General features: G+C 46.4%; 1 protein-coding gene across 1 annotated transcript; it reads left to right on the top strand.

The window, feature by feature from the left end:
• The first annotated feature begins 146 nt into the window (after positions 1-146).
• On the top strand, positions 147-20621 carry LOC113450215 (uncharacterized). Its single transcript, XM_026721380.2, has 7 exons — positions 147-1146; positions 3384-3849; positions 4912-4994; positions 7981-8107; positions 9801-10210; positions 16050-16185; positions 19730-20621. The coding sequence occupies exons 1-7, from the start codon at positions 835-837 to the stop codon at positions 20530-20532; spliced, it is 2337 nt and encodes a 778-aa protein (XP_026577165.1). The 5' UTR covers positions 147-834; the 3' UTR covers positions 20533-20621.
• The last annotated feature ends 3762 nt before the right edge of the window (positions 20622-24383 follow it).

Raw genomic sequence — 24383 nt, 5'->3', positions numbered from 1 at the left:
GGCCTCGGGAAGTCACTTAAGGGCTCCGGAGTTTGCGCCTGCGCGCGGAAGCGCGGCCGCCCTTCAGGGGAAGCCGCTGTCCGATTCGTAGCATCTCGCTGGTCAGACCCTGCGCAGGAGGGAGGTGGGGGGGGAGGATGAAAACCGACCGGAAGTTTCTATAGCAACGTAAAGATGTGAAAATATAGAGGGAAAGGGCATTTCTCGAAAACTACTTCCGGATCCAAACGGGGAGGGGGGCGTGTGGAATTTGCCGCGCAGGCGCAAAGGAAGAAGGGCGGTCTCTGCCTGCAAGGAGAATCCCCCGGACAATGTTCGCTTTTCCTTCATCGGTTCCGGAAGTTGTGTGCCGCTCTATCTGTCTGTCTATTGCCATGGGATAGACCTCCAGGTCTGTGCTAGGTATGTGTCACTGATGGGGGGGGAAAGCCACCGGAGTGGATTCAGAATAGAGCTGGAAGGGACCTTGGAGATCTTGTAGTCCAGCCCTCTGTTCAAGCAGGAGACCCTATAGACAAGTGGCTGTTTAGGATCTTCTTAAAGAGCTCCAGTGATGAAGCATCCACAACTTCTGGAGGCAAGTCGTTCCACTGGTTAATTGTTCTCATTGTCAGGTAGTGTCTCCTTAATTCCAGGTAGCTTCTCTCCTTGATTCTCACAGTTTGCTTTCGATTTGTCTGCAACTGCACGTAGGGGTTACCCCCACTAAGCTGTGAAGGGATCAGTGGGTTGCAGATGGTGGCAGACAGTTGTGTAGTCAGGGGATGCGCATCTTGCGTGCAGATCGGATAATCCGACTTCCCGCTGGAAGGCAAGGAACATTCAAATGGCAAAATGGACCAGCCGGAAGAGAGGCTGTCCCACAAAGTGAGGCGGTATCAACATTTGTACCACGAGACGGATAGAGACTACAAGGACCAGGAGGCGACAGCCCATTCGGGGAGGGAAATTGGAAGAACTCTGGAGGAAGATCCAGACCGAGAAAAGTGGAAGCAACTGCGGGACAACTTCGTCAGGCTGACAAAAAGAATGAAAACGAAGAACAGGGACCCTGGATTGCCAGCCCATTCTATAATGCTGTCCTGGCTGGAAGGATTGATAAAACACTGGGAAACCCAAGCGAATGTCAACGGGGCTTCAGGGAAGGTAAGAAAACCGCACCCTAATCTAGAACATTTTTTTTATATGTAATAGAATAGAATTCTTTTTGTTGGCCAAGTGTAATTGGACACACAAGGAATTTGTCTTGGTGCAAATGCTCTCAGTGTACATAAAAGAAAAGATACATTCGTCAAGAATCATAAGGTTAGAATAGAATAGAATAGAATAGAATAGAATAGAATAGAATAGAATAGAATAGAATAGAATAGAATAGAATAAAATTCTTTATTGACCAAGTGTGTTTGGACACACAAGGAATTTGTCTTGGTGCAAATGCTCTCAATGTACATAAAAGAAAAGATACATTTGTCAAGAATCATAAGGTTGGAATGGAATGGAATGGAATAGAATAGAATAGAATAGAATAGAATAGAATAGAATAGAATAGAATTCTTTATTGGCCAAGTGTAATTGGACACACAAGGAATTTGTCTTGGTGCAAATGCTCTCAGTGTACATAAAAGAAAAGATACATTCGTCAAGAATCATAAGGTTAGAATAGAATAGAATAGAATAGAATAGAATAGAATAGAATTCTTTATTGACCAAGTGTGTTTGGACACACAAGGAATTTGTCTTGGTGCAAATGCTCTCAATGTACATAAAAGAAAAGATACATTCGTCAAGAATCATAAGGTACAGCACTTAATAATAGTCATAGGGTACAATAAGCCATCAAATCATACTAGGAAACAGTCAGTATAAATATGACCTCATGAGTATGAAATCCATAGGAAATTGCAGAGAATAATAAAGAATAAAGAAACCATTAGCATTTCACCGAGGCAGCCGTCATTGGTGCCATATTTGTACAGAACTGGATACATGGTCTCTTTTGACCCACAAACACTCACTCCACATTTGTAGCTTTGGGGCTGACAATAATCACCTCTGTTCCGACCCAGGCATATATATAAGCAAATAGCATTGCATTTTTAAAGCAAATAGCACTGCATTTATAATATAGCATGAACAGTGCTGTGCACATCAGGTCTACTTACAGTCATTAGAGTTTTATGCTAGGTACAGTAATGTCTTTAAGAATGTCATGTATGTAACCACCTATCTGTCTTTTTGGATAACATTGACCCTCAAAAATGATGCTATAGGGCACTGCAGACCAGAACAACAAGACACAAGGACAGTTTTTTCCCAAATGCCATCACGCTGCTAAACAACTAATTCCCTCAACACTGTCAAATTATTTACTAAGGCTGTATTACTATTATTATTCTCATCTTTCCTAGTACTTATCTCTTCCCACTTACGACTATAACTGTGTTGCTTGTATCTTTACAATTTATATTGTTTTATTTGTTCCCTAGTATGATCTGATTGCTTATTAGTAACCTATGACTATCACTAAGTGTTGTATCTTATGATTCATGAGGAATGTATTTGTGTTGATTCTGGGCATGGCACAAAGTCAACAGTCAGATAATCAGTAGGAGTCCCCTTTATTAGCTCCAATTTTGCCCCCAATGTTCTGTTTACCTTCTGGCTAGAGAAAAACTCTCCCAGGAACAAGCTTTGGCTGCAGAGAATCAAGTCCAAAACATGGTCAACAAAAACTGTAACTATAAGTCCAGTCAAGGCAAGATGAGGTAATTAGTTTGGCAGGGCAGGAGAAGGAATTCCAGACATGAAGGAACAGCTGTAATTCAACACGGGAGGATGCCAGGAACACAGATAACCAAAGGCAACACAAGATAAACTCACGTTTGTTCCCAGCAGATGCAGCACTCAGCATTCATCTCTTTTAAACTCTCTTCCCAGGGGTGGCTAATGAAGGGAATCAGGGCCCTTTCCTCCCCCATAAGCCACACAACTCACATTGCTTTCTTCTCCGTTCCTCCCTGCGTGCCCTAGGATGAAGAGGGTGTGGGCCTGGGTCTTCCTCTGAACTCCCTCTCCCTTGTTCTACCTCTCCCCTGCTCTGCCCAGCTAGACTTTGTCCTTACTTAGTTTCCTCCACAGCCAACGGAGCCACACTCCCACTCCCTGTCAGCTGTTCGTCTTCCTCTACAGATTCAGACTCAGACAGGGCATGACAGTATTTTATTTTTTTCTGTTTGTACACTGGGAGCATATGCACCAAAGACAAATTCCGTATGTGTCCAATCACACTTGGCCAATAAAGAGGTCTATTCTATTCTATTCTATTCTATTCTATTCTATTCTATTCTATTCTATTCTATTCTATTCTATTTATATAATTACAGCCAGAGGATGTCACGACAGGTCATCTAGAGCAAGACTCCTTGGATTCAGCCTTGAATATGGACGAAATCTCATTCACGTCACACCCTGCATCCAGGCACTCGGGTTCCTCCTCATTGAACAGTAGTGATGAGGACGAGGAGAGTTCAACCAGTATGTTCACTGGGTCGCCCATAAAACCACCAGTTCCCCAATCAAGAAAGAGGAGGAAGATGATGCGAAAGGACAAGATACTGGACACTTTGGTCACTCTATGCCGGGAGCAACTTCATACTGCAATGCTGTCGCCACGGAGCCCCAATAATAACAGCTGTCGCAATGACGAATACGCAACTTTTGCCCTGGCTGTTGCAGACTCTTTGCGGAAACTTCCACCAGAACGTGTGGAAGCCACAAAATCCCAGCTCTTCATTGTGCTTGCTGACGCGCATTCCCAAGCGACAAAATCCAGCGGTCCTGGGGATGCAGGTGTGTTTCCTTCTTCGCTGCAGCAACCGGGGCTGGTTGTGAGGTGGCTTTGGGGAGGAGGAAATGTAAGGGGTCTCCTGGGACTCGTGAATGAAAGTTTTGGGTTGGGGGGGGAAGAGAGGAGAGAACAGCAATACCCCCCCAAAAAAAATGTCAGTCAGACCCCACCCTGTTTTCCTACTGATCGATCATTCTTTATTTGGAATCACAGGATACCGTCTCCAGCTCCGTTCTCAGGGGGAGAGAGAGAGACTTTTGGCTTCATGCAAGGAAAGCAGCAGAAGTCTTTCTTTCTCTCCCCAGAAATGAGTCTTTGTGAGACGTGTTGCGCCGGTGCAGCCTCTTGGAGCAGGAGGCCTTGCAAGGGTCCCAAAGACTCATTACTGGCGGAGTTTGCGGGAAAGGAAGAAAGACTTTTGCTGCTTTCCTTGCATGCAGCCAAAAACAGAAACAGAAAGAAGCAGCCCGGTGGCCAGGCGAGGTGTGTGGGGTGAGTGGGGCAAGTTCCCCCCCCCCCTTTTCTCCCCTCCCATCACTACCTCGTGTTGTTCGCAATGCAAGTGACACACACTTGTGTTCCTGCAGGCCATGTGGGCGGCGCAGCCTTGTGTTCCCGCGCAGCCTGGATTAATTGCTTTGTGGGTGACATTTCTCTGCGGACCACCAACATTTTCTTGCGCACCACCAGTGGTCCCCAGCCCACTGGTTGGCGACCACTGCTTCAGAGCACTGGAAGTTTAACGTTTCCTGGTTTGTCTTTTTTGGGCAGGAGATCTGCCATTTCTGAGAGCAAGACCAGTGGCAGACGCTCCTTATCCAACTGAAGCCTTCCTTCACGTAACGCATGTAGTCCTTGACTTACGACCGTTCAAAGTTACCGGGGCACTAAAAACTGACAATGATCATGTGTTTCACACAAGACCGTTGCAGCATCCCCATGCGAGAGTATTCAAGTTCAATAGGGCAATTTTAATAACCTCCACTATGTGTTTCCCCCCACGGAAGAGAAATGTTATGTACAGATGAATGTCAATGCGTATGAAAAATCTGCTTTCTTCTTAGATGCCACGGAGCTTCTTCAGGCATCCTTGGAACCAGGGAGTTTCTCTAGTGACCGAGGAATGACTGCTAGGCCACTCAGCCAGGTAGAACTATTATTATTATTTGTCAACTCATAAAACATTCCTAGGCCTGTTTTAGTAGTTGCCATAAAAAAATGGGGAGAGAGAGGAAGGAAATGTGGAAGAGTAGTGCAGCAGTTTGGAAGCGACAATACATTCCAACTCTTATCTTCAAAAGATTGTAACTAAAATACCAGAGCTTTTGCCCACGAATATGTTTAATTGGAGAACGTGATTGATGACACACATCCCATGAACATGCTCAATTGGAGGATCTGGCTTATGAGACACCAAGGGGGAAGTGGGGGAAACAGGGTCATAGGGGACGGTAAATTATTTATGCCAGAGTTGGCTTCATACAGGGCAGTGCCAGTATGTCGACTCTAATGAATCCTTTGAAGTTTTTTGAAGTTTGGCTCGAGAATCCTGATTTAATATGGGTGATTGCCGGAATCCTGACATCATCATCATCATCATCGTTGTTGTTGTTATACTCATGGGAGATGAGAAGTTTTAGAGCAGGGTTTTTCAAGCCTCATTCCACTGAATTTTAGGATTTTGCAAAAAAATGGAAATTAGGGCAGAAAAAAAAGAGAGAAGACATTGCATCAAAAGGCAGGGCTTGTTCTCCTATAAAATCACGTCATGAGTCGTGGCTATTGCGTTGCAGCTCATGGATGATGGGTAATGTTTCTGGCAGTGGTTTGCTCTCCACACCTGTTTCACTTTCGTTTCTGAATGTTTTGTTACCCGACTAGGTGACATTATCAGAGAGATTTTCTTGTCCTATTCCTCATTAGCTTATAATGACGTCTTGTGTGGCCAGTTGGTCGTGTGATTGCTTGTTCGTTTGGAGTGATGTCTAAAGTCTGAGCAGCTGATTGGTTTGCTTGTTGATTTGGTCATTCGAATGGCCTGGCTTCTTACAATTATGCAGACAGACAGATAATCAGAGTTGGAAGGGAAGGTCATCTAGTCCAACCCCCTGCCCAAGCAGGAGACCCTACACCATTTCTGACAGATGGGAGTCCAATCTCTTCTTGAAAGTCTCAAGTGATGGCGCTCGCACAACTTCCAAGGGCAAGCTGTTCCATTGGTTGATTGTTCTCACTGTCAGAAAGTTTCTCCTTATTTCCAGGTTAAATCTCTCCTAGTTCAGTTTCCATCCATTATTCCTTGTGTGGCCTACAGGTGCTTTGGGAAATAGCTTGACTCCTTCCTCCTCTCTGTGGCAGCCCCTCAAATATTGGAAGACTGCTATCCTGTCTCCCCTGGTCCTTCTCTTCACTAGACTAGCCACGCCCAGTTCCTGTGACCATTCTTCATATGTTTTTGCCTCCAGTCCCCTAATCATCCTGGTTGCTCTTCTCTGTACTTTTTCTAGAGTCTCAACATCTTTTTTATAGTGTGGTGACCAAAACTAGATGCAGTATTCTAGGAGTGGTCTTACTTAGGCTTTATAGAGTGGTGGTAGTACCTCACTTGATCTTGATAAAGATGTGTTTCTGCCCAGTTTCGAACTAGGGACTTTTGCGTGTTAGGCAAATGTAACCACTATACCACGGAAACCACAGGTCAATGATAGAATGGGCCAAAAATTTTGGGTACGGTATTGAGCTAGAGGAGTGGGGAAAAAATTTGGAATATAAATTACAAAATAACAAAATTGGCTGCTCATAAAGAAAACCAACACAAAATATTTTATCGCTGGCACTTGGCACCCAGAAGGCTGGCTAAGATTCACCCAAATTCAAATCCAAACTGTTGGAAATGGTAGTTATGCCCTGAAGCGATAAAATATTGGAAGAAAATACAAAAGTGGTTACAGGAATTAACAGGCAGTCAAATAGAATAATGCTCCGGAATTATTTCTCCTAGGGGTAATTAAAGGGAAATTCAATAAAAGGACGAAATATATGGTGTTGCATATAATAATAGCAGCAATGATCGCTGTCATGCCCCTGTTGGAATCTGATTCTGAGGGGGAGGCTGAGCACCTGGCAGAGAGTGGAAGTGTGGCTCCGTTGGCTGTGGAAGAAACTGGGGAAGGGCGAAGTCCGGCTGGGCAGAGCAGGGGAGAGGTAGAGCACGGGAGATGAAATTCAAAGGAAGACCCAGGCTCACCCCCTCTTCATCCTAGGGCACACAGGGAGGAACGGAGAAGGGAGCAAGATGAGTTGTGTGGCTTACGGGGAAGGAAAGGGCCCTGATTCCCTTCATTAGCTGCAGCTGGGAACACAGTGTTTAAAAAGGGAGGTTGTGCACAGCAACTTGTGGGAAGCAAATCATGAGTTATCTTTTCTTGCCGAGGCTTATCTGGGTTCCTGGCATCTTCCCAACTGTGTGTGTTTTGTTGGCCTTTGAAGTCTGCAATTCCTTATCCTGCCCTGTCCAGTTAATTGCTGCAGCGTGGTTTGTGTGGATTTTTATTTACAGTTTGTATGTACTTTGTTTTCGGACTGAATTTTCTCAGCTTAAAGACTGTTCTTGGGGAGAGTTTTTTCTCTAGCCAAAGGTAACTGGATATTGGGGGCAAAGTTGGAGGTATTAAAGGGACTTTTCTTACTCATGTGACTGTGTTGCCTTTGTGCCACGCCCCAGGTCATCATAATTATCTTTCTGCAATGTTGGAAGAAAGACTGCACGCCATCTGAAGGTCTAGTGATTAAAAAAAAATGAGTGCATGGAAATGGATAAATTGACTACAGAATGAAAGGGAAAAGAGGATTCTGAATGTTATCGAATATGGGAGAAATGGTACAACCTATAGATAATAGAAATAAGAAAAGGAAATGTATAACAATAGACGTAGAAGGTAATAGAAATAGAATGTACAGATTATATTGGACATGAAATGTAGTTGTATAAATGATGTCACTGTACTGTTTAACATGCAATTGAGATATGTCAAAAGGAAAAATCCAATAATAATAATAATAATAATAATAATAATAATAATAATAATAATAATAAAAGGAATAAATGTAGATGTCATTTGTCTGCTTCATAGGAGCTTCTGAGTTTTGAAGATGTGGCCGTGCGTTTTAGTGACGAGGAATGGATGCTGCTGGATGCAGGACAGCAGGACCTGTACCGTGAGGTCATGGCAGAAAATTCTGGGATGGTGGCCTCTCTAAGTAAGGATCCCTGGGCTGCAACTTACTCAGATTCTTCCTTCCTTCCTTCCTTCCTTCCTTCCTTCCTTCCTTCCTTCCTTCCTTCCTTCCTTCCTCCCTCCCTCCCTCCCTCCCTCCCTTCCTCCCTCCCTCCCTTCCCAAAACTCATTGCTGAAACTAATTCCTTCCTTCCTTCCTCCCTCCCTCCTTTCTTTCCTTCCATCCCTCCTTTCTTGCTACCTTCCTTCCTTCCCTCCCTCCCCCTTCCTTCCTTCCTTCCTTCCTCCCTCCTTCCCTGCCTCCCTCCCTCCCTTCTTCCCAAAACTCATTGCTGAAACTAATTCCTTCCTTCCCTCCTTCCTTCCTTCCTTCCTTCCTTCCTTCCTTCCTTACTTACTTACTTACTTACTTACTTCCTTCCTTCCATCCATCCATCCTTCCCAAAACTTATTGCTGAAACTAATTCCTTCCTTCCTCCCTCCCTCCCTCCTTTCTTTCCTTCCATCCCTCCTTCCTTGCTACCTTCCTTCCTTCCTTCCCTCCCTCCCCCTTCCTTCCTTCCTTCCTTCCTTCCTTCCTTCCTTCCTTCCTTCCTTCCTTCCTTCCTTCCTTCCTTCCTTCCTTCACCACAGTTTCCAGTAGAAACCGTTCCAGCTTCTGCCTGAAACCTCGGCTGGCCCAGATCCCCCCGCAGCTGAATCTTGTTGCACAGTTACATTCGCCCCCCACCCCCCAGATCTTGGATGTAGTTTCTTTTGGGGGTTATTAATTAGAATAAGATGACAGCTAATTTTCTCCCTCCTCCTTCCCCCCATCCACCCCACCTCCCCAAAAAAGGGTGTGGCTGGCAGTGAAGAGGTTGCAAAGAGATTGGGAAATGGCCGGGTGCTGCCTGAGAGTGTGGGTTGGCCGCTCCCGACAGCTGCTTTTTTCTGAATTGGGTTTTACAGAGTCAGATTCCTATTCTCCCTCTTTTACCCACCATTCCCTCTCTCCTTTCTCCCCTTCCCCACCTCTTGCCTTATATCCTCCTCTCTCCCCTTCCCCTTTTCTCTCCCCTCATTTCCTTCTCCCTCTCTCATCTCTCTCTCCTTCTGCCATCGCTCCCTCCCACTCCCTTTTACTATCGCGTTTTCCCCAAAAGAAGACCCAGCCCAGAAAATAAGCCCTAGCATGGTTTTTTCATATAAGCCCTATCCCCCCCAAATATAAGCCCTAGTTAAGCTCATCAGCCAGACGGGCGCATTTAGTACCATATCTCCTCCAAAATAAGACCTAACCGGAAAATAAGCCCTAATGTGTCTTTTGGAGCAAAAATTAATATAAGACCCAGTCTTGTTTTCGGGGAAACACGGTATTCCCTTCTCTTTCTGTCCTCTCCCCTCCCTCTTTCCTTTCTCTCTCCCCACCTCTCTGCTTCTTTCTCCTCCCTCTTTCTCTCTCCCATTCTCTCCTTTCTTCCCGTCTCTCCCCTTCCTCTCTTTTCCTCTTCTCTCTCCCCTCTCCTTCTTCCCTTCCTCCCTTGCTTCCCCCTGTTCCTCCCTCTCTTTTCCTCTTCTCTCCCCTTCCTCTTCTCCTTCCTTCTCTTCCTGCCTTCTTCCCCTTGTCTCTCCTTCTCTCTATCTTTCCCTCCCTCTTTTTTTCCCATGGATTTGACCTGGGAATGGGGGCAATGCTCTTGCCTAAATTTACCAGCAAAGCTTTTCCATCTCAGTCCAGGAGCTTCAGCCAGAAATAAGTCCCGAGGACCAGAGGGCAGGAGCAACTGATCAACTTGAGCAGAAAGCAGAAGACGGAGAAGGGAAAAGCCGCCTCCTTTTCCAGCGCCCCACTGAAAGCGAGCTAAAGACTTGGCGCAGCGTGGAGCAGAGTGCGGCCGCTGGGCCCGAGCAGGAGTGCCAGTATTCCTTGAAGTTGATGGCGTTTTCTCCCCCATCCTTGGAATTTAGAGAACCCCCCAAATGTTTGGAAGCCGGAGCTGATGAAGCGGGTGTGCTACAGACCCGTTTCGGCTTTAGCGGGGAAATCTTCCCCAGCTTCGCTGACCCCGTGAATGTAAACACGGAGCTTGGGCTTGAAGAGGAGAGCCTGAACGGGGAGGCCCAAGGCAGACTGGAAGAAAAAGTGAGAGTCTTATCCCGTTCGGCAACCACTGCCCTCGCGATCGTTCCGAAGGCTCCCCCAAAATATTAAGGTTGAGCATGCTAAGAAAGAGAGATGATTGAAAATGAGGGGAGGGGGAGCAAATTTTAAATCAGGGGCGTCAAACTCAAGGCCCACGGGCCAGATCCGGCCTGTGGGGTGCTTATATCTGGCCTGCAGGTCTGCCCTGGTAACAGCGAAGGATTGGCCCACGGTGCTTCTGCCAGTGAAAATGGAGCTCGGGAGTCCAAGCTCTGTTTTCACTGGCAGAGGGTTGCAGGAGGCCGTCGCAGTCGAAAACTGAGCTTTGGAGCCCATTTTCACTGGCAGAGCGCTCGGACCACCACAAGTGCCCCTGGCATGATTGACGTCAAGTCGGCCCCACCCACCCCAGCCCTCCAGGGTCAAATAAAATCCTGATGTGGCCCTTAGTGAAATGGAGTTTGACATCCCCGGGTTATATCAACGGCCATTACATTGAACTGAAATTTCATTTTTGGGCTGTTCTGCTGTCGTCCTATAGCTGTGATGGTGACCCTATGGCACATGTGCCAAAGGCGTCACGCAGAACCCTCTCTGTGGGTGTGCAAGCCGTCGCCCCAGCTCAGCTCTGTAGCGCATGTGTGCCCGTACCTCCCACCATCCAGCTGGTCTTTGGGTCTCTGTTGTGCATGCGTGGGAGGCAGGACGCATGCATGGGGGGGACACATGCACGGAAGGTGCACTTATTGCATTATGGGGATACGCACGCACTTTGGGCACTTGGTGCCTAAAAGGTTAGCCATCACTGTCCTATAGTCTCTGCTGTTTCTGCAAGTATTCTTCCGTTTGTCTTGCACGGGTAAATCTGTGTGTCAGGATTCCAGCAATCGCCCTAATTAAATCATGATTCTCGAGCCAAACTTCAAAAAACTTGAAAGGATTTATTAGAGGCGACCTACTGGCACTGCCCTATATGAAGCTAACTATGGCATACATAATTTACGGTCCCCTGTCACACCGTTTCCCCTCTTGCCCCCCTGGGTGTCTCATAAACCAGATTCTCCAATTGAGCACGTTCACGGGCTGGGTGTTATCAATCACATTCTCCAATTAAATATATTTGCGGGCAAAAGCTCTGGTACTTTAGCTACAATCTGTTAGAGATAAGAGTTGGAATGTACTTTTGCTTTCAATTGCTCTTCCAGATTTTCTTCCTCCCTCCACTTTCTTTTGGGGGGGTAACTACTCAAACCGTCATAGGAATGTTTTACGAGTTGACAGTGCGCATGATGCTCCCTCCTTTTGGGGGAGGTTGAATGGGTGTAAAAGAGTAAGCCATATGTTGGCCAGGGCCCGTTTTTTTCAAAGAATCTATCCAGGCAGTCCTCAACTTAGCAACAGTTCATCGAGTGACCAAAGTTACCATGGTCCTGAAAAATATGACCTGCGGCCGTTTTTCACACTTAATGACCACTGAAGCATCCCCAGGGTCACGTGATCAAAATTCAAGGGCTTGGCCACCGGTTCCTATTTATGATGGTTGCAGTGCCCCAAGGTCATGGGATTCCCTTTTGCGACTTCCCGACCAGCAAAGGGAATGGGAAAACCAGCTGTCAGGGCTCTGACAATCTACCCGCATTCAAATCATGTGTCTCTAGCTGTACCTCTCAGAGTTTTGAAAAAAAAGATTTATTAGGAGTGAGCATGCCAGCACTACCTGGGTGTAGCTGACTCTGAGACACATCATTCATCTCACCCTTGGCCCTGGTCTTCCCCCACCCTCTGGATGTACATTCTCCAATGGGACACATCCATAGCCTAGAGTCATCAATCATGCTCTTCAGTAATAATCTTGCGCGCCAGAAGCTTCAGTCGCCTAGTAAATTATCTATGAAAATATTTAAGGTATGCATTACCCCCCCCCCAACTCCCTTTCTGCTGACCACTTTAAAAGACCAGAGAAATATTTTTGAGTTGTCATAGGCAGTGGCCCCCAACCTTTTTTGTGCTGCGGCCCAGTAGCGGCATCACAAAATCATCTGCGGCCCGGTACCGGCATCACAAAATCATCCGCGGCCCGGTACCGGCATCAGCACGCATGGCAAGGCGAGCCAAACAACCGGCCGGCCAGCCGTCCCCCGCTTCTCCTTGCCACCTTCAACTCCTCCTTTGTACCTGTGTCGATGGGCTTCGGGACGGTCGCTCGGCTCGCTTTGCCATGCGTGCTGAAAGAATCCTTGCGCCTTAGTTTTGTTCGAAGCCGCGCACCCCTGTCGATGCAACTAAGGCGGGAGGATTCTTTCAGCACCCAAACGCCGCTTTCTACCCGGAAAAGCTCACCGGAAGCACTTTTTCATCAAAACAAGATGGCGGCGCCCAGCAAACCGGCGGCCCGATAGAAATTGTTCCACGGACCGGTACCGATCCAGGGACCGGTGGTTGGGGACCCCTGGTCATAGGGATTCGAACTACCGAACTGCCTTTCTGATCGACATGCTCAGCGTCTTAGCTGTCTCAGCTTCACTTAACAGCCGGGTTCCTAAGTTATCCACAGTGATTCAGTTAACAACTGTGGCTAGAAAGGTTGATAAAGAAATGGCGGCAAAGCTTACCTAAATGGCTTACTTAACAACAGTAATTTGGAAATCAATTGTGGTCGTAAGTTGAGGACCACCTGCACTTCTGAGTCCAAGCCATCCTAGCATCTCTACAGTTTTTTTCAGCGTGGCAAAAGTCACATTGCAACATTGGCCAGAAAGCTCCACCCCTTTGTGACATCTAGAAAAGGGGTGGGGCTTACATTGCAATGTGTCAAAGGGTCAGCCCTTCCACTCAAAGCTGCTTACTCAAGAGTTGCTGACAACACACACATACACATACACACACACACACGAATGATGTTGCCTAGCTCCCTCAATTTGTGAAATGTTGGGTTGTTTCCATCATTTCAGAGAAGATAAGAGGAAGGAATTATTGTATTTTAATTGTTGGTTTTATTTCAATGTAGTATTACCCAGAGTCACCTCTTGTAAGATGGGCAGCTATACACATTGGCTAGAAAGGTACGTTGATAGGTAAGAGCCAGCCTGGTATATTTGTTAGAGCAGTGTTTCTCAATTTTATCAGCTTTAAGATGTTGGACTTCGACTCCCAGAATTTCCCAGCTAGCATGATTCTGGGAGTTGAAGTTCACATATCCTTAAGTTGATACGGGGAAGAAACATTGTATTAGAGCAGTGGTGGCTAACCTTTTTAGGCTCCTGTGCCAAAAACTGCATGTGCTTGCACACTCGTGCTCACGTGCCAGCACCCAGAAGGCAATGCGTGCCCCCCACGCCCCCTACACATGCACGTGCAATCCCTACCTCCCACCGCCCCCTTACCTGCACTGTGCCTCACAACTGTTTTTCGGCCGGTTTGAGGCCTTTTTCGGCCTCCCAGAGGCTTGAGGAAGGCTTCTGCAGGCTTTGCAGGCCGAAAACTAGCCCTGTTTCATCACTTCCGGTATTTCCAGAAAAACAAGAAGTGATGAAACGGGCCTAGTTTTCAGCCTGCAAATTCTGCAGAGAAGCCTTCCTCCAGCCTCTGGGAGGCTGAAAAAGGCCTCAAACCGGCCGAAAATCAGCTGTGAGGCACACGCATGCGCAGTGAGGTAAGTTTGCTTGCGTGCCAGCACAAATGGCTCTCCATGCTACCTGTGGCACACCCGCATTAGGTTCGCCATCATGGTATTAGAAGATTGAGCCAAGAAAGGGTAGACGCAGTTCAAGTGGACTTTGAGGGGGACATCAAACTTACCTCCCAGGATTGATAGGAAGTGTTGGAAAGAAAAACTGGTCCAATTCCAAGCCAGGAGAAAGACGCTGAGAATAAAATAGAGGCAGGCTGCATTTTGGAAAGGAGGTCTGTTTGTTTAATAGCCAGAAACTTCAGTGACAGCAGCATGATTCTGGGGTGACTGACAAAATGAGGTTGAGTTAGATGGGCTTTTATACATCTTTGGGGACTTTGTGACTGAGGTGCCTATTCCTGTGTAAGAATGTGTCCTGTAACATTTTAAAGGATGCTGCCAGATGTTTTAATCTGGGAATGGGGGGGCTTCCTACAGAAGATAAAAGTCAGGATATAACAATAGCATTTTGTCTTATATACTTCTTCACGGTGCTATACTTGATAAATTGTAACTTGAGCTTCTTAAAGCAGGGATCCCCTGGTCCGTGGCGTACTATTAGGCCTTTCGGAACCGGGTCGTGAGAGCGGGGTGTCAAACTTGATTTCCTTGAAGGCCGCATCAGGGTTGTTTGACCTTGGGGGCTGGGGTGGGCATGGCCAGGATGGGCATAGCTTGACGTCACTCATGTCAGGGCACCTGGGATGGCCCGAGTGCTCTGCCAACGAAAACAGGCTCCCGAGCTCAGTTTTCGGCAATGGCCTCCTGCCAGCAAAAGCAAAGCTCAGCCTCCCAAGCTCCATTTTCACTGGCAGAGACACCGCAGACCAATCCTTCGCTGTTTCCAGGGCGGCCCCATGGGCCAGATGTAAGCACCCCACAGGCTGATCTGGCCTATGGGCCTTGAGTTTGTCACCCCTTATATAACCTTTGCTCCCCACCCCCATTTTCAATCCTCTTTCTTAGCATGCTCAACCTTAATATTTCCTTGAGGGCTGCAACAGGGTTGTGTTTGACCTCAGGGGCTGGGGTGGGCATGGCCAGGGTGGGCGTGGCCATCTTGACGTCACTCATGTCGGGGCGCCTGTGGTGGCCCGAGTGCTCTGCCAGCGAAAAGAGGCTCCCAATCTCCGTTTTCAGCCGCAACAGCCTCCTGCAGCCCTCTGCCCACAAAAACAGAGCTCAGGTGGGCCGCACATGTCCCTCTGAGTCCCATTTTCGGCCGCAACAGCCTCTTGCAGCCTCTGCCACTGGAAACAGAACTCCGTGCGGCCCTCCCATTCTCCGTTTTCGTTGGTAGAAGCACCACGAGCCAGTGCTTTGCTGTTTCCAGGGCAGCTCCACAGACCAGATCTGGCCCCAGGCCTTGAGTTTGATACCCCTGTCTTAGAGGAATGATAAGATACTAAAGCTTTTAATGATGGAGAGAAGACGCCAGCCTTCTTTTTGTTGCTTGGGTTAGTTGTCCCGATTGTGCAAAATGCTCTAGAGGGGGAAGGTTGGGGTATAGATGAGGACAGTTTAGGCCCATGATGGCGAACCTATGGCACACATGTCAAAGGTGGCAGGCAGAGCCATTTGTGTGGGCACACGAGCCCCAGCCAAACTTACCTGCACTGCGCATGTGCACGCCTCCCAGCTGATTTTCAGCCTGTTTGAGGCCATTTTCGCCCTCCTGGAGACTCGAGGGGAGCCTCTGCAACCTCCAGAGGCCGAAAAACAGGTGTTCCTGAAATACCGGATGTGCTGAAACAGACCACTTTTCAGCCTCCTGAGGCTCCCAAGGTTTCCCTCGAGCCTCCAGGAGGGCAAAAACGGCCTGCCCCAGACTCCAGAGGCTCTCCGGAGGCTGAAAACGGGCACTTCCGGTATTTTCAGAAGGCCCATTTTTCGGCCTCCTGAAGTTGCAGAGGTTTCCCTCAAATCTCAGGGAGGGCAAAAATGGCCTCAAATGGGCCAAAAATCAGTTGAGGTGCGTGCATGTACAGTGCAGTTAAGGGAGGGGTGTTATGTACGCATTTGCGGGGTGTGTGTGTGTGAGGCGCATTGCATTGTGGATGCGGGCACACCACACACACAAAAAAATCACCATCACTGGTTTAGGGCCTAGTATTTGGTTTTCTCCCCCAACTTCGCAATCATGGCTGCATTGCCTTCTTTCTCTTTCAGGTAAGGAAGCCTCTGGCAGACATCAATTCCTCCACACCGATGCAGGAACCATCGGGCAGAGTGAAGATGCTACATAGGATGGAGGCCACCCAAGAAGCTGACTCCCTGGGAAAGGCCTATCAGGGGCCAGGTTCAGGTGTGTTCCAGAATTATGGTGGTGCTTCCGGTTTATGTACCGTAACGTTGAATCTCTGGCATGGTTCTTAGAACACACAAGCCCCAGAACCACTTTGTTACTATTATGGTTGGTTGCAGCCAGATGTTTAAACTGGATTTGGCATGTTTAATCCAACTAACAAGTTCTTCCCAAGGTCCCCGGAGAGGCAGATGTTGTTTTATGTTGTTGTTTTTTAAAAAAATTGTCACAGGATGTTTTTATTATTATTATTTATTATTTTCCTGTTCTGACCAAGGCTTCCTGAGATCGTAATTAAGCACATGCTTAGTTAAAAAACAACTCTTGTTTTATTTCAACGCTGGGAATTATGTTCATTCCCAGCCTGTAATGAGTCCCAAACAGTCCCTCGAGATAAGCACCCACCTTTCCTTTGAATTGCTACCAACAACTAGAGGGCCAAATGAACTAGAAAAAAAACCAATCGAAGTACAAAGTCCCCACAGAGCTTCAAGGTTTAATCCAAACAGAGCAAATGACTTTGCTTCCTGCAAAGTTTTCATCACCTTTGCCTATCCTTTATCCCTTATGGGAGGGGCAATCACCTCCAAGCCTTACTCCCGAGTTGCCCCTTTTGTCTCAGCTGCTCTTGCCTTCTAGCATCTCTGCGCATACGCGCACTGGCAACAGGCTCCCCTGGGTCCTCGGCATTGCTGCTGCCAGATTCTGAAGGCTCCAGACTCAGCACCCCACTCCCATCTCAGCGTTGGACGCAGGACCCTCGTCCGAGTCCTCCCCAGACGCCCTGATTGGTCCCTGTTCTTTCCCACTGTCCGATTCCGCTGCTGTCTGTACAGGCTGTCGGGGAACCACAACATTTTTCTGACATTTTTATTATTATAAACATTAATAAAATACTGTATTTTTTTGCTCCCTAAGATGCACTCCCCCCCCCAAAAAAAAAGTGGGTGGAAATGTCTGTGCGTCTTATGGAGCAAAAAATACCAGCCGTGGCGGTGGGGTCCTTTTACAGTGCTGAACCCCACTTCCTCCGTCTTTGTCATTGCCTGCTTTCCTCTCCTAAACCTAGGTGCGTCTTATGGTCAGGTGCATCTTATAGTACAAAAAATATGGTACACATTATTAAATTTTTTTCCCCCAATTGATTTGGCTGCCCATTTCAAATGGCAACTCTGGGCATCTAACAACTGGTTTTTAAAAAATCCAATAAAAACAAGATAAAGACTAATATATCAATATATAAATACGGCCCGTAATCCATTTAAAAACCAAACGGAAGGTTTAAAATTTACATTCAATTACAATTTAAAAGAACAATTCTTGAAGATGGTGTATCGCTGGTATTTAATACCAGACAAGTTATCCGGAATGTATAAAGGTATTTCAAATGAATGTTGGAAATGTAAATATAAAGAAAGGCCCTTTTACCATTTATGGTGGACATGTGATAAAAGCCAAAAGATATTGGAGTAGGATTCATACTCTAATACCGAAAATTCTTAAAGTGAATATAAAGATAAAACCTGAAACTTGTCTTTTGGGCTTAATAGAAAGAGACTTGGGATGGGGGGGAAATTGGAACTTAGATGTTATGTATGTTGATGGCAGCAAGACTATTTTATGCACAAATGTACAGTAGGAAGGATATTTCAATTCCTACAATGGACAAATGGCTGCAAAAGTTGATGGAGTTGACAGAGGTGGCTCAACCGGCTGTTTTGATCAAAGAAAAGAATAGAAGTACTTTTGTTTCTACTTGAAAACGGCTGCTGGATTTTGTGCTTGAGGTGGAAATAAATGAAATTTTGCTTTTGGGTTTTACTGATCAGATAGATCTGTTGTTATAGAAATGGCTAGTTTATATTATTATGGAAAAGTACAAACTTGAGCTTAGATGTTAATGCTTTATTCTATTGCACTGGAGGGAGTCGGAAATCAATGCCTTTTTTTTTTCTTTTTTCCCCTTCTCTACGCTTCTCTCTTTCCCTTTTCCCTCACTTTTGTTACCTACCGCTTGGTTTTTTATTTTTGTATTTTATATTATAAGTGTCAGGATTCTGGCAGTTGCCCCCATTTAAATCACGAGTCTCGAGCCAAACTTCCAAAACGTAAAAAGGATTTATTGGACTGGCACTGCCTGGGTGTAGCCGACTCTGAGACACATCATTCGTTGCCACCCTTGACCCTGGTTTTCCCCCCCACCCCCTGGGTGTATCATAATTCATATTCTCCAATGGGACACATCCATAGCCCAGAGTCTTCAGTCATGTTCTCCAATTAGAATTTTGCATGGCAGAAACTGGTCAACTAGTTACTATCTTTGCAAACATTTACGGAACACAGTTTCGGTTTTGCAAACTGCTGCGCTGTTCCACCCCCACTTTCTGTTGCCAACTCTAAAAAGACCATAGAAATATTTTATGACTTGACAATAAACTAATAAAACTGTTAAAACCGGAGAAAATGTTTTTTAAAAACCAGAAACCTCTGATCAGCAGCAGAGTTCATTCTATATCAGCTCAACTCAATCAGGAATCAATCAGAACTCAACTCCCCCCATAATGAAACTAAGGCGCGAGGATTCTTTCAGCACCCAAACGCCGCTTTCTACCCGGAAAAGCTCACCGGAAGCACTTTTTCATCAAAACAAGATGGCGGCACCCAGCAAACCGGCGGCCCGGTAGAAATTGTTCCACGGACCGGTCCCGGTCCAGGGACCGGTGGTTGGGGACCCCTGCCATAGAGCAATCATGATGCAATTGAGACCAGAACGTCCATTGCTAACCACGATGCTTGTTCCAAAGGGAGTCACATCCAGAAAGTCATATCCCAATTTTACAAATGTTTTTTATCACGATCGTTAAGCAAATCACTTCAGTCATTAAGTGAATCACGTGGTCGGTCGTTAAGCAAGTCTGGCTTCTCCCACTGACTTTGCTTGACAGAAGCTGGCTGGAAAGGTCGCCAATGGTGATCCTGTGACCCCAGGACACGGCAGCCATTTTGAATGCTTACCACCAGTTGCCAAGCACCCAGATTTTGATCTCATAGCCATGGGGAATATTGCTATAGTTATAAGTGCAAGGACCGGTTATAAGTTTTTTTTTTTTTTCAGTGTTGTTAACTTTGAATGGCCACTAAATAAATGGTTGTAAATCAGTGGTGGGATTCAATTTTTTTCACTACTGGTTCTGTGGGCGTGGCTTGGTGGGCGTGGTGTGGTTTGGTGGGCGTGGCAGGGGAAGGATACTGCAAAATCCCATTCCCACCCCACGAACCTGCTTTCCAGCTCTGTTCTCCTGTGCAGGGCAACCAAAGAAGACCCAGCCGATCAGCTGGGACTCGGGAGGCAGAGAATAGATGGGGGCGGGGCAAGTCAGAGGTGGTATTTGCTGGTTCTCCAAAACTACTCAAAATTTCCACTACCGGTTCTCCAAAACTGGTCAGAACCTGCTGAATACCCACCTCTGTTGTAAATCAAGCACTACCTATATGCAACTACGGTATGTTCTCTTATCTTTTGTGTTTCTTTTTTTTTTTCCAGGATCAGGTAACTCAACGCTGGAATCTAAGGATGGTTTTCGGCTAGAAAAGCCGAAGGAGGTAAATCCCAACGGGAAGTTATTGGAAAGAGCCCTGGGGAAATTCACCCAAGAGCCGAACGCTCAGGAGGGTCTCAAAAGTAAGCAGGATATGGACAGCTTACCGGATACAAAGTCTGACTTAGCCTCGTTTTGTGACGAGGTGTCTACCAACGGACCCGTGAAAACCCTCCAAGGAAGAGAGGCCAGTTTTGATCTCTCTGGAAATCTTCAGCTGAGAACCGATCGTTCTGAGAATCACGACCCGCCGATGGCAACCGAACGGATCTATACATGCTCCTATTGTGGGAAGTGCTTCGAGGAGAGTTTAGACTTGGTGGCCCACGAGAGAGCCCACATAAGAGAGAAGATTTACCGGTGCTCCCAGTGCGAGAAACGATTCTCTCACCAGATCGACCTTCTGACTCACAAGAGGAACCACCAGGAGGAGAAGCCGCACCAGTGCGAACGGGACTGCGCCAAATGCCACAGGCAGAGGACTTTCCCAAAGGTGACTCGGAGAGCGCGGCCCGGGGAGCAGGCCTGTCAGTGCCCAGTTTGCGGGGAACGTTTCAGCTGGAAATCCAACCTCATCAGACACCGGAGGATCCACACAGGAGAGAAACCCTATCGGTGCGCGGAGTGTGGGAAAAGCTACACCCGTAAGACGGCCCTCGACAGACATAAAAGGACCCACGGGGAGAAGGCTTGTGAGGTCGGCACTCCGAGCATGGCGCAAGCCTCAGTGCTGGTCCTTCTTGTTTGAATCACGTGAGGTTGGCGAGAAATGTATTGTGTTAACGTATTAAACGCAGAAGGAAGTTCACTTAGCTAAATAAATTGGGATCAGAAAATTCATCGTTAAGTGGTGCGATTGTTAAATGAGGCTTCAAGTGACCTTGTCCAATTTTATGACCTTTTTTTTTTGCCATGGTCATTCAGTGAAACATACAACCTGTCAGGATTCCAGCAATCGCTCTAATGAAATCAGGATTCTCGAGCCAAACTTCAAAAAAACTTCAAAGGATTCATTGGAGGTGACATACTGGCACTGCCCTGTATGAAGCCAACTGGCATACGTAATTTACAGCCTGTGACCCTGTTTCCCTCCTCCCCCCTGGGTGTTTCATAAATCAGATTCTCCAATTGAGCACGTTCACAGGCTGGGTGTCATCATTCACATTCTCCAATTAAATATATTTGCAGGCAAAAGCTCTGGTATTTTAGTTACAGTCTTTTAAAGATAAGAGTTGGAATGTACTTTCCCTTTCCACTGCTCTTCCAGATTTTCTTCCCCCTCTCCCTTGTTTTAATGGCAACTACTAAAACAGGCATAGGAATATTTTATGAGTTGACATAACTGTTAAGTAAATCTGCTCAAGATCCAGATGGATCTTGACAGATTAGAACACTGGGCCATATCTAATAAAATGAAATTCAATATAGAGAAAAGTAAAGTCCTACACTTAGGCAAGAAAAACCCAAAGTACACATATAGACTGGGTGAAACCAGGCTCAATAGCAGTAACTGTGAGAGGGATCTTGGAGTCTTAGTGGACAACCAGCTAAATAGGAGCCAACAATGTGCAGCAGCTGCCAAAAAAGCTAATTCAATCCTAAATTGCATTAACAGAGGGATACAATCAAGATCAAGGGAGGTACTAATACCACTCTATAAAGCCTTAGTAAGACCACACCTACAGTGCTGCATCCAGTTTTGTTCATCACATAATAAAAAAGATGTTGAGACTCTAGAAAAAGTGCAGAGAAGAGCAACCAGGATGGTTAAGGGACTGGAGGCTAAAACATACAATGAACGATTACAGGAACTGAGCCTGGCCAGTCTAGTGAAGAGAAGGACCAGGGGAGACAGGATAGCAGTCTTCCAATATTTGAGGGGCTGCTACAGAGAGAAAGGGGTCAAGCTATTTTCTAAAGGGCCTGTAGGCCAGATGAGGAACAACGGATGGAAACTGAACAAGGAGAGATTTAACCTGGAAATAAGGAGAAACTTTCTGACAGTGAGAACAATCCACCAATGGAACAGAAGTTGCCCAAGGAAGTTGTGGGAGCACCATCACTTGAGACTTTCAAGAAGAGATTGGACTGCCATTTGTCAGAAATGGTGTAGGGTCTCCTGCTTGGGTGGGGAGGTTGGACTAGATGACCTCCAAGGTCCCTTCCAATTCTGATTATCTGTTAATCACCTGTTAAACATCTGTTAAATCCCATGCTTGTTAAGCAAACTGGGTGTCCCTTTGATATGACCTGGTTGGAGGGTGGCTGGGAAAGTGGCAAATCACAATTGCGTGACTGCAGAGGATGCCAGTTGCCAAGCATCCAAATCCCAATCATGCCGGGGGGCGCAACAGTTGTAACTCTGAGGAAGGATCATGGGTCACTTTTTTCAGTGCCATTGTATCTTCAAACTGTCATTAAACAAATGGTTGTAGGTTGAGGACTATCCATATAGCAATAGTGCTTGTATTTATATACCGCTTCACAGTGCTTTACAGTCCTCTCTAAGCAGTTTATGGAGTCAGCATATTGCCCCCCGCCCTTCTCACAAACAATCTTGGTCCTTACTTTATCGATCTCAGAAGGATGGCAGGCAGGGGTGGGATTCAAATTTCTTAGCAACTGGTTCTGTGGGTGTGTCCTAATTTGTGGGTGTGGCTTGGTGGTCATGTGACTGGCTGGGCATGGCTTGTATATAAATATAAATGTTTATGTAAATATTGAATGCCTTTTAAAAAAAGAGCAACTTTTACCCCAAATCAGGCAAAGCATGCAGGCAGATTGAGTGGCTTGCAGAATCACAGATTCACTCAGAAATCTATCTTTCTGCAATCTGCTATCTGAGTCTGTCACATAAAATTTGCTCGTAAGCAAACTCACAAAATTAACTCGCCATTCACCATGTGTGCAAATATTGAATTTTTTATTACAAAAAGAGCAACTTTTTACCCAAAATCAGGCAAAGCAGGCAGGCGGATTGAGTTGCTCACAGAATCACAGATTCATTCAGAGATCTACCTTTCTGCAATCTACTGCCTGAGTCTGCACTGAAAAATAGAAGCTTCAGTCCTAAAGAAGGTTCAGCTCTGCTTTTAGATTAGTTAGAAAGCAAGAGCTTTCAATTTTCTGCTTTCTAGCTAATCTAAATCTTCTGGCACAGCAGAACAGCTGATGATCGGGGGCGGGGAAAAAAAAAATAGCAACTTAGCAGGCAAGGTTGATGGCGTGCACGCCAGGTAAGGAGTGAGTGGATGGGGAGGGCAGGACCAGCCAGTGGCGCGATTTGCCGGTTCTCCGAACTGGGCAGAATCATAACAACCGGTTCTATAGAACCGGTCCAAACCTGTAGAACTCCACCCCTCATGGCAGGCTGAAGTCAACCTGTCAAGACTGACTCGGATTCTATTGCCACCTTCAATTCTCCTTGCAATTTGACAACAGAAACTCCTTGGGGCAGTTGTGGGGAGGGCTGAGGGAGCCAAGCGAGCCAGCTGAATCTGACAAAAGTCATACGCTTCCTGTTTTGAGACTTTTTCAAACCACACAGACTGTTTCCCAAAACACAAAGAACGCATTGGTTTGGTGGACAATGGATGGTAGATGGCCGGAAGTGGGAATTTGCCTACGCCACTTTCTGTGGGAACCTTTAGAATTGGCTTTGCTTCTTTCATGCCTATATGGATCTATTGGTAAAGTTATACTCTTGGTAAAATTACATTCCAGGAGTTGTTGCTTTTTCCCTGCGTATGTCAATGGAATGGTTGACACAACTCAGAGCTGGTGAGAATCAAACTGCTAGCAGTCGGCAGAATTAACCTGCAGTACTGCAGTTTAACCACCACGGCTTTTGAGAAGTTCCTTCATTCTGGCCTCAGCCAGAACAGATTTGTCTTCTTGGTACAGAATGAAGTTGCTGAATCCAGGAGAAAAACACGAGATGTTTCAGGCGTAGTACAGTTCCATCCTGCAAGAAACAATTAGGCTGTTACCCTAATTAGACAATGAAGAGGTGGTGAGAAAGCAAGCTGAATAGTGGGAGGTAAGGCTGACAGGGGATCTGCCTTACCTCCTACTTGGCTCTACGGGCATTGTGGGATAATAACCCACCTCATGCTTAGTCCCCAATGCTTCTTCCAGGTGTCCCATGGACTTCTTGCCTTTCTAAATATGCTGCACACAAACACTGAATAGAGGAAGCAGGCAGCAAAATAGGAGGAAGAAAATACAGGGAGTCCTTGACTTATGAACCACAATTGGGACCAGCATTTTTCTGTTGCCAAGCAAGACATTTGTTAAGTGAGCTTTGCCCCATATTATGACCTGAATCAGAACCAGAATATAGCTGGAAGGGACCTTGGAGGTCTTCTAGTCCATGCCCCTGCTCAAACAGGAGACCCTATATCAGGTGTCGGTAACCTGTGGCTCTGGAGCCGCATGTGGCTCTTTCCTCCCTCTGCTGCGGCTCACTGTCGCCGGTTGGCTCCACAATTGATAGGGCTTTCAGTTAGGACAGATAGATGAGGGGAAATGCCGTGCTAGGAGGTGACTGTATGGTGGGGAAACCGGATTTTCAGTCAGCAGAGGAAAAAGGATGCTGCA

This window comes from Pseudonaja textilis, chromosome 2 (genome assembly GCF_049901715.1).
Source record: "Pseudonaja textilis isolate UNSWEBS1 chromosome 2, rPseTex1.2, whole genome shotgun sequence".
In the NCBI taxonomy this organism is placed as follows: Eukaryota; Metazoa; Chordata; class Lepidosauria; order Squamata; family Elapidae; genus Pseudonaja; species Pseudonaja textilis.
The sequence above is the reverse complement of the archived record's forward strand: the minus strand, read 5'-3'. Positions and strand labels throughout refer to the sequence as shown.

Bases quoted from the DNA above. Each gene is read 5' to 3' on its own strand.
- LOC113450215 (XM_026721380.2), top strand. From the start codon at position 835: ATGGACCAGCCGGAAGAGAGGCTGTCCCACAAAGTGAGGCGGTATCAA. The intron at 1,147-3,383 runs GTAAGAAAACCG...ATATAATTACAG, and splicing joins TCAACGGGGCTTCAGGGAAG to CCAGAGGATGTCACGACAGG. The intron at 4,995-7,980 runs GTAGAACTATTA...TCTGCTTCATAG, and splicing joins CTGCTAGGCCACTCAGCCAG to GAGCTTCTGAGTTTTGAAGA.